This window comes from Aplysia californica, unplaced genomic scaffold, assembly GCF_000002075.1.
Source record: "Aplysia californica isolate F4 #8 unplaced genomic scaffold, AplCal3.0 scaffold00103, whole genome shotgun sequence".
NCBI lineage: Eukaryota > Metazoa > Mollusca > Gastropoda > Aplysiida > Aplysiidae > Aplysia > Aplysia californica.
In genome coordinates this window covers 492,960-503,487 of record NW_004797373.1, presented here as the reverse complement: position 1 = coordinate 503,487, position 10,528 = coordinate 492,960, and the positions used below count along the sequence as shown (strand labels likewise).

Genomic DNA, 10,528 nt, shown 5'->3' with positions numbered 1-10,528 from the left:
GTATCGATGGGGGCGAAAAAACCCACTTACTCTCTCCAACAATTGTCCTCTTTATCGTTTTTTAAGTGATGACATCACTCAGAGGTGAGACACAAACATTCTGTATTGCAACTTCAAACAGTTTTTACGTGATCTATGCATGTTATTGTCATCTCACTCACTAACGACAAAAAAATTATTTCTTTTTCGAACAGGTGTGTAAAGATAAAAGTTGTGGTTGAGCAAAAAAGTCAGAGAAAGAGGCAAGCAATGGGCAACAAAAAAATAGATAAACAAAACATGTTTACAATGTACAGAGGGATGCTTTCCTTAACCCCTTTACTGCTGAGACGTCTATCAATATTAGTATAGACAAGATAAAAAGTGAATCGAAGAGAGATTCAAACAAAATTATAGTATAAAATTGTCCTCTGATTTAAGAACAAGCAACAGCATAAGCGGTAGTATCAACAGCTTAAAAGCCAGTTTAAAAAGTGCGTGTACATTGAACCAGTTTCATCTCCCAAACCTTACTCTATAGGTATTGTTTTTCTTCCAAAAAATGCATTGAAACTATTTTGTGAACCACAAGCCAGTGCATACGTCTACCCAACAGTGAAGGGGTTAATATAGGTGTTTTATATCACTGCCGACACAATTTAGATCATTCAGGAGGTGATCTCCAACCCTGCCTGCCTAGCCCAGTCTGGGCCGAGAGGGAACACGTTCCGACAGATGACCGAGATAATGTACTCGATACAAATTCTCCCCGCACAGGAATCAAACTCGGGTCTCTGGGTCTTCTGTTTGTGACGGCGAAACGACTGTTACACCCGTTTCGTTTATTTTTGGTATGTGTTTTACCGGCGTTCGCAACTGCATAAGGTTATATTATGACCCTGTGGGACACATTAGACATTTTCAATTTGGTAGGAACTAATTTTGGAGGTCGAAGACTACTCTTATTGATTTTGAACCACCAAGGGATCTTTAACGTGCGCCTTGTGCACACGGGACCCCCGAGCTTTTTCGCTTTTTTCCCGAGAAGGCGAAGTGTTGGATCTTACCTACCTTAAGATCAGAGGTGTGGCTGAAAGACAGTAGTAAGAAGGAGCCACGGAGTAGCAGTAAAAAAGCATCGGACAGAGTAAGGGGCACTCAGGAAGGGGCAAAGGGGACGAGGGGTGGGGGCTGAAAGTGGAGACGAAAACACACGACAGAGCATGATAAGAGAGCAGAAAAGGGGGTGAAAGGAGAACATGTTCCAATGTTGTAGGGTTTCGAACCCGGGACCTATTGAATGAGAGGCGAACACCGTAACCTCTAGACCATGCGAGCCTCTCTAACCCCTGTACAAAGGATCACAACCCGCCTTTTCAATTTTTGAATATTGAAATGACACTGCCCTACACGTCAAAGGCAATCTCTTTTTTCCTAAACAACAGGTGAGCTCCTTTGACACTGTTAAATTTTCCTCTCATAGGAAGTGAACACCCATCTAATTTTTCCGACTTTAAGTCTTTAAGAGGGGGTGCTGATTCATAAACCCATCTCAGTAACTATATGGCCTTTTTAGATAAAGCCTTGTAGCAAGGAGATATAGCAGGGAAACATTATTTTATGTAAAATGTAACTTTTATTTTTTGTTTGTTTTAGTCTACGGTTGCAATGGTAACAGCCGCCATATTGAAAATAAACAGCTTTCATGAAAGTTAAAAGAATTTTTTATTTACTAACCAAATTCATTCAAATTTGGTACCTTGATAGATATACTCAATACAAAATTTCATGCTGTTGGAATCTTGAATATCCAGAATCAGAAAAAAAGTTAGAGATGGATAACTGACCTACCCTCTCATGCTTCTGAATTCCCTAAAATTCTCTCATTTCACCTCTAGCAATGTTCTAATGTCTGCTTTCGTCTCCACTTTCTACCTCCTCCCCTCCCCCCCCCCCCCCCCACATCACCCCCCCTTTGGCTCCTGACTTTTTCTTCAGCCTTCCTACTGCTACTCCTTGGCTCCTTCTTACCGCTGTCTTTCAGCCACACCCCTGATCTTATGATAAGTAAAAATCTAACACCTAGCCTTCTAGGATATGGGCAAAAAGCCTCTGAGCTCACGTTTTCAAGTTGCACACGTTAAAGATCTTTTGGTGGTCCAAAATCTCTCAGGTCCCGTGTGCAGGTTGCGCACGTTAAAGGTCCGTCGGCGGTCGAAAATTGATATGAATAGGCTTCGTCCTCCACAAAGGCAAAATTCAAAATTTCCTACAAACTGAAAATGTTTAATGTGTCCTGCGCGCTCATATAACCATAAGAAGTTTCGAGGGCCGTAACCCTCCCCCCCCCCCCCCCACCAAAAAGAATAAATAAATTTAAAAATTTAATTAATAAATAAATAAATAAATATAGGTGGTGAATGAAAAACAAAAAAGAAATGATGCATAACTAACTTTTTATCCGCTCTCATTTTTCTCGTCAACTCGTTCACTGTTTGAACAGCCACCATCATTTGGCTACTTCCCACCTACCTACGATTCCGTTAAGCTTTTGGTGTACATAATGGATCAGAAACAGAGTATAATAATATGGGAGAAAAACAGTTGGTTTCTTGCATAGCACCCCTATACTTTTCACTCTGCTCTACAAAAACAATAAAACAAAAGAAAAACCCTTGACACAAAAGATAAGCACTGTAAACATTGCTCTTTTGGACGGGAGTATGGTATAAAAATGGCAACGCTCACTGTTCACTCGTCATATACGCTCGTCAGTATGAAGGTAAGTAGAAACTCGTAATAAGCAAATGTTTGTGAAAATGGTATGGACTTCATGGCTATTATTCTCTTTTGTAAAGATTATATACCACAGGCTTGTAGTGTCTCTTTGTAAAAGCGTTATTTTAATAGTTTTTTGTTTGTTTGATTTGGGATTTTTGTTTGTTTGTTCGTTTTGTTGTTGTTGTTGTTTTTTTCGTTCTATATCTGTTTTAGACTAATACTGTTTAGACCCAAGCTCAGAAAGAAATTGAAAATAAAAAGCCTTATTTGTGATTCGGAAATTCCGACTTTGTTGAAATTATTAATTCGCCTGACATTTCATATATAAAACAAAAAATAATCACGGTATAAACCTATAAAAGGGGAGATAAGGGGAGAACGCATGTACGCGTACAAGGTAGAAATGAAGAACGAATAAATCACACCAAAAGCGCCCGCCAATCATAATCTCTTGGAAAACGAGAACAAAATTGAGAAAATGTTCTAAACATAGCATTGTAGCAGGTACAGTATAGTCTAAAGCATCTAGCCCGCATTAAGCAGATTTAAACCAATGCTTAATTACCTAATCTGGACAATATTCCATACTTATGTACCATTTTGGGTCTTTTTGTGAGGAGTGAGGATTACCCGTAGAAGAATAAACGTTATGCAATATCCAGCTTCGAAATGCACGTACATAAAGGGGGACGGTACGAAGCTGTTAGCTTTTTAAACGTGACAAAAGTGACCGCTGTTTTTTTAACAATGTTGGTATAGGTATCAGTGTTATCAGTGTCAATGGTTATAACAAATGAAATACTGAAACCACATTCGATTAATTTAACAAAGATTTTATGACTCGAAAGGGAAAAATAACCCTACCCTTTTTTAGTGTCAGAACACCACATTTCTCATTCTGAATACAAAGATATGTAGTTTTATATAATCAAAACGGCGTCTGTGGTGCACTGGTTAACTTAAGCACTTTGCCCAAGCGTGCAGGAAACCCAAGTTCAGTTCGTGAGTGAGGAGAACTCTCTATCCAGCGTCCGGTCTTTTTTATTTGGAGCTGTATCCCTCTCATCCCAAGCTGTTCCTGACAAGCAGGGTCGAACCCCGTCTCTTAAATTATCTAAATTGTGTTGAAAAATTGTGAAATGGTATGAGTTTAACGTCCCTATCAACACTATTATAAATTGTGTTGATGGAGGCGTAAAATACATACACTTAAAGAACAATGATTTTTTAAAAAATACACACCGTCTATAACACAACGAGATAATAATATTTAATTGATTTTCTTCTTTTGCAGAGTATCATCCTGCTCCTTCTTGCCGCACTTATTCCGCTTGGTATGTTCATATAATAAGAATAACTAAATTATCTATCTATCTATCTATCTATCTATCTATCTATCTATCTATCTATCTATCTATCTGTCTATCTATCTATCTTCATGTTAGCATTCCTATCCATTTTCATATTTTGGTGGTATTTTTCCTTCTGACGTTGGTATAATTCTGAGCTTTGCGTTAGTCAACTTGTGTTTTATTCGTACATGCATTCGAATAAGTATATATTTAATTTGCAAAACTATTAGGACATCGCACTATCCACTTCATCGAACATGCCTTGACGCTCACCCTGTCCCCGCGGTTTTATGCCCGAAAAAAATTCTGAAATTATGCAAACTAAGCCCAAAAATGTGAAATTACGTGATTCTGTTAATTTTAACAAAGAGTGATACAGGAAAATAATCAGAAATTATTCACAAAAAAAGATCAAATTTTGCTAAATTATGCTGGGTGCATAAAACCCCGGGGACAGCACTCACCTGAATAATATGGTCGCCTGTTCAAACAACCGCATTCCATTTCCTTCCTTGCATTAAAAAAAATATATAACAGCATTACATAACACGATAAAACATCCAACGTATTCGTTGCAACTACAAAAATATTGTTTTATCAATCAAGAACCCAACGCAGATCTCTCATTTTCCTACACTTTGTCGTCATAAAGTACAGTGTGTTTTTAGTTTTAGTAGAGGTTATACGGCGCTCGCAACTGCATAAGGTCATATGAGCGCCAGTACAGTGTGAGTATTAAAGATCGACCCATGATGCCGTGTAGACTAGCCGTCAAAATCAATTCACCTATCGTTATCACTATAATAGTCCCTCCAATGAATGAACCGATCACAATGCATGTGACCCACTGTTTACCTAAGTCGACCAGTCGATAACACATTAATTCATTTTCAGCTGCTGATGAAGGAGGTGTTTGGATTCGTCATAACATTTAATAAGCCCGCCCACAATACTCGTTTACAGTAATATAGATAAGTGAGACGAGCAGTCATTTTATTTACCTACTCCGTAACAATGGACGTCAATGGCTTTTTTGAATTTGCTTTACGGCAGTCTTAAGCCTGAGATCAGCACCGGTTTGGACCTCTGTTGCCTCAATTAAGCTTGAGAGTTCTTCGAAACTGAAAAATAACATATTCTGTGCCTTTAATCATCGGTTGCCAGTAAAATTCACACGAAATTGGGTTTTTATATGGACATAAAGGGTGTTGAGCTAAAAAAAAGAGCCCAATAAAGATTGTCAAACTGGCGAGAAAAAAGTGTGTTTCTTCCTTTTAATTATTTTGACGAACGCCTGATTTCACCACAATGCCTCACAGATTATTCTTTGGTCCTTATTGCAGCTGACAGTCGATTGTCGGTTTCTGGAACAAAGTTCAAATTCAACAATGAGACTGTGTTCCTCTCTGGGGCTAATTTGGCCTGGATCAACTACGGGTACGATTTTGGTTTTGGATATTGGACAAACACCAAGCCCAAGATTGAGGAGCAGTTCAAGCTTTTGAAACAGGCCGGGGGAAGCACTATGCGTAAGTCAGTGTGAAAGGTTTTTGTTGTTGTTTTTGTGTTGTTTTGGGGAGTTGTTTTGTTGTTGTTGTTTTTTTGTGTCTTGTTTGATTTTTCATTTTTGTGTGTTTTTGTTTAGTTTTTGTGTTGGGGTTTGTTTTGTTTTTGGCGCTTGCAACTGCATATGGTCATATAAGCGTACGGGACACATTGAAGATTTTCAGTAGGGTGTGGAGTGGGGAGGGGTGGGGGCAAAGTGGAGACGAAAGAAAGCGACAGAACATGGTTAGGGAGCAGGAAAAGAGGTGAAAGGAGACAGTCTTTTAGAGAAGGAAAGGTTCCATTGCTATCAGGTATTGAACCTGAGAGCTACTGAATGAGAGGCGAACGCTATGCCCCTAGTCCACGAGATCGAGCCACCATGAAAGGTTCACTGTAAGCCTAAATCAATACGTGTCGATCTTTTTTCATAGCCAATGCACACTGTTATGTATTATTACACTTACAGTATGGTTACATTATCATTAAAATACATAATATTATAACATTTTTGGGAGTGTCAATACGTTTATGAAATATTTATGTACATGAGAATGGGAACAATATATAATATATAATAATTATCACATTTACTGGAGTCTGGTGTGGATAATTTATGAAATTACACTACATTTAAATGAGTGGGGATGCAATTATAAAATGTAATTACTTTTATGGGAGTACTGATACATTTATAAAATGTTATCTGAAATAGTATTAAATTGTGTACGTGAGAATGGGTAAATGGCAATTGCTAAATATCACATTTATGGGAGTGTTGATGTTGATAAATGCATTAATTATGCGAGTAGAGATTCTTTATAAATTATAGAGATCATACGAGTATGTTTAGGATTATGGCTACATTCATAAATTGTCATTACATTTACGGGAAGGTAGGTAGATTTATAATATTTTCATTTACGTGAGTGTGGTTGTATTTATTGAATACATTATATTATTGCATTTACAGGATAGTCGTTATTTTTATAGTATAATATTTATTACATTTACATCAGTGTAGTTACATTCATTACATATTACATTTAAGGTAGTGTGGATATACTTATTATATATTCTTACATTTACAGGAGTGTGGATACATTTTGAGGCTGTGTCGAGTCCACTCTTTGACAACCGTGGTTTTGTAACAGCAGGGGACGACAAAGGAAAGTTTATGGGAGACTTCAAAGACCTGTTTGATACCGCTCTGAAGTAGGTCATAAGCCAGAGACACGTTAATAATTGCACACCTTATGTTTTTGTGAGTTTTTCATGTAGAAGTTTTTACACCCTAATCGAAGCAATTTAGATCATCTAGGGTGCGGGCTTCCGATCCTCCCTGTCAGGGCTAACCAGAGTTGAGAGGGACAGAACATCTCAGCCGAAAGTCTCACATGCTCGATAAAAATCCATCCGACTTGATATTCGAACTTGGGTCTTTTGTGTGCGACAACGTTGCACCTAACCGCTACACCACTGACATCGGTATGTTGTATGTACGAGTTACTAAAATTAGGTCAATAAACTGAAATGCAGTACTCAAACAAACAGACTTTATTATTTTATGTATACAGAGAATGATACATTTTACACTTTTTTGGTGCATTTTTTAAGCAGATTATGCATTTCTTGAATTCTTATGGAAATAGCATTTCATAGACAACTTGCTCAGTGGTGAGTGTCTGTCTCAGTATAGGAAGATGTATATACACATTTCTTTTGTTTGTTTGTTTGTATGTGCGTATTTTTATGTGTGTTTGTTTATACATACATACATACATATTTATATATATATACAAATATAGGGATGTTTGTTTTATGTGTGTGTGTGTTTTTTTTAAGGATGTATGTAAGAGTGTTTCTTTATGTGTGAGTATGTGTGTCTTTGTACATGTGTTTCTGTGTATGTTTATTGCGTGTGTGTAAATACGTGTGCATTTTATGGATGTATGTGTGTGTGTGTGCGCGCGCGCGCGCGCGCGTGTGTGTGTGTGTGTGTGTGTGTGTGTGTGTGTGTGTGTAATGTGTGCTTGCATTGTATGTGTATGTGCATACATGTATGCATACATGTATGTGTGTGAGAAACGTGACTTTCAGATACAATTCGCCATTACTTTTTTAAAGACTATTTCGCCTCAAAACTTCCTATTCATCAGTTTCAATTTCTGAAACATGCCCTTTTTGTTTTTCTTTAAACAATTATATTCCAAGGTACAACATTCTGGTGATTGCAACCCTATGGAACGCCGATTCCAAGGCGAGATTGTTGGGCCTCATTAGGTGAGAATTGCTTTCTCCTTTTGACACCGTACAAGCCTAGTAGTTCCCATCATAATATTGTGTGTGATTGCACTTAATTTGTTAGGGGAAATGCTTGGATGGAGGCACCTTAAGGGGGGGGGGGGGGGGCTACACCCCCAAAATCCAAATTCGGCTCAAAATCATGGAATTTGAGTTGTAGGCATTTTTAGCTTCCTCAGCCTCTCCTACAACTATTTCATGGCATAAGAACCCCCAGAAACCGTATTTTTTTTACCATACTGGGCATGTTTGTAACCACCATTCCTCATAAAGTCAGTATTTTATTTTTCTTTATCGGCCGTTTTCTCAAAATGCGACTTTTCTCTATACTTTTTTGAGTAACTCCACCATTTTTCATTCAATCTTCATGAAATTTTCACAGAATGAAGAGAAGAGAAGAGATAATACTAAAAATTTGTCTGTTGAATTTTTTATATATGGAATAGATTTTTGTTGGTGGTGTCTGGAGTGTGGATTTTCACGGATTTTTCGCAAAATTGAATGCTACCTCAGGAAAAAACTCATTAAAATTTGTCTAATTCGATTAGGAAAAAAACAACAGATAAATTTTTAGATATAATGTTTGTGAACACGCATGCAAAAAAACAATCAATTTCCATGAGCGATAAGTGCGGTATTCATTACGTAAGACATGTCAATGAAATCCAATATGGCGGCGTATCCATGGAAACTAAACTTTTTTCTCAAATTTGATTGCGGATTTTAAGACTCCTTACTGTGCTTGTTATATGTGGGAAATTTGGTAAAATTCGGTCCAGTAATAAGCGAGATAGCCTCCAGGTGTAGCCCCCCCCCCCCCCCCCCCTTAATAATTAAAGCCGGCCTACTTTAAAAAATGTGTGCCTGTTTTGTTTTATTCTAACTCACTTTTTCCAACCCAAAATGGCCTTTTTTGTGTGGGTTGTTTCTCTAAATTCCATTAAACAAACAATTTGTTAGGGGAAAAAATGTGTCATTCATTGCATTGCACGTCCCAATTGACTCCATCTAGACCATGTAGGAGGCAGGCTTTGGTCCTGCTTGCTTGAGACAAACCTTAGAGGAATAGGTACTAGTCCCACGTAAAATAAACTGTATTCTGGATAGAGAATAGACATTTTCCCCAGACGAGAATCAAACTAAAGTTTTTTGTGTGTGACGGTGAAGCTACTTATACTATATAACGGTTACACCACAAACGCTGGTGGATATAATGTTTTACGGGTGCCAACTACGGATGCGATTGGCCGATCGGGGACTCGGTCACCTACAAAGGAAAAGTGTTTGTTTTCAGTTTCACGCGACCGAGTCGGGCGATTGGCCCGATCCCACCGTAGGGGACACCCCGTATTAGCAAACAGGCATGTAATCTTTACGTTCGTTTTTTTTTTTTATATAGTAGATATTTTACGGGTTGCGCAACTGCATAAGGTCATATGAGCACGCTGGACACATAAAACCTTTTAAGTTTGGCAGGAATTAATTTTGAATTTTTCACGGGTAGCGGCCGAAGGCTACTCTAATTGATTTAGGACCACCAAGAGATCTTTAACATGTGCAGCGTGCACAGGGGATCTCCAAGATTTTTGCCCTTATCCAAGAAGGATAAGATGTTACCTTCGCTTAGATCAGGGATGCGGAAGAAAGACGGCAGTAAGCAGGATCCAAGGAGTACAGTAGGAAGGATGCAGAAAGGGCCAGGTTTATAGAGAAGAAAGATTTTCCGTCGCAGTCAGGTTTCGAACCGGGGACCTATTGAATGAGAGGCGAACACCATAACATCTAGACGACGAGACCCCCATTTTTTCAGTCGTTGCATGAATTTTTAGTAGTTGTTAGATGCAGTAAGGGCTGTAACAACTAAAATTAGACAGTACAGTCAAAATTTTTTATACCCTCCCTCCTTTTAGGACAACTGTTTTGTTGTAAGTGTTTTACGGCACTCGCAACAGCAAAAGGCCATTTGAACGCGCTGGGGCAATTTAAACATTTTTTGTTGGTAGGCAAGTTTGAAATATTGCCCGGGTGGCAGAAAGTGGAGACGAAAGCAGACGTCAGAACATTGCTAGAGAGCAGGAAAGGAGGAGGAAGGACACAATGCTAGAGAAGAAAATATGTCGGTCGTTACGCGGATTCGAACCGGGGACCTTTGAATGAGAGGCGAACACTTTAACCTCTAGGTCACGAGAACCCCCTAGGACCACTTTATGTAATACCCGATCCATTTGGAAAAAGTTGGACAGGTAAATTTACTTATTTCGTGCTGTTTTGTTGAAATTTATCTTTTGTCTTACAGAAACACAGCAAAACTGCAAAGCTATATAGACAATGTGCTGAAACCTATGGCAACCCTGGTGAAAGGTCACAGAGCTCTAGGGGGCTACGACATCATCAACGAGCCGGAGGGAATAATATACCGAAATACGGTAAACTTGAGTACCTAGAGAGAGAGACAGAGAGAGGGGGGGGAGAAAGATAAAAATATGGAGAAAGAAGGAGAAATAGAGAGAGTTGAGAGAGTTGAAAGGAGAGATAAGTAGAGAAACGAGAGAGAGAGAGAGAGAGAG

At 38.6% G+C, this 10,528-nt stretch overlaps 1 protein-coding gene across 1 annotated transcript in view; it reads left to right on the top strand.

Moving 5' to 3' along the window:
- Nucleotides 1–2,697: 2,697 nt before the first annotated feature.
- LOC101848426 (mannan endo-1,4-beta-mannosidase) overlaps nucleotides 2,698–10,528 on the top strand; it is a gene marked incomplete in the record, with an annotated part of 14,029 nt that continues 6,198 nt past the window's right edge. The window contains 6 exon segments of the mRNA XM_013080867.1: nucleotides 2,698–2,761; nucleotides 4,055–4,094; nucleotides 5,456–5,641; nucleotides 6,749–6,872; nucleotides 7,872–7,940; nucleotides 10,258–10,393. Coding sequence (XP_012936321.1) covers nucleotides 2,714–2,761; nucleotides 4,055–4,094; nucleotides 5,456–5,641; nucleotides 6,749–6,872; nucleotides 7,872–7,940; nucleotides 10,258–10,393 — 603 coding nt within the window.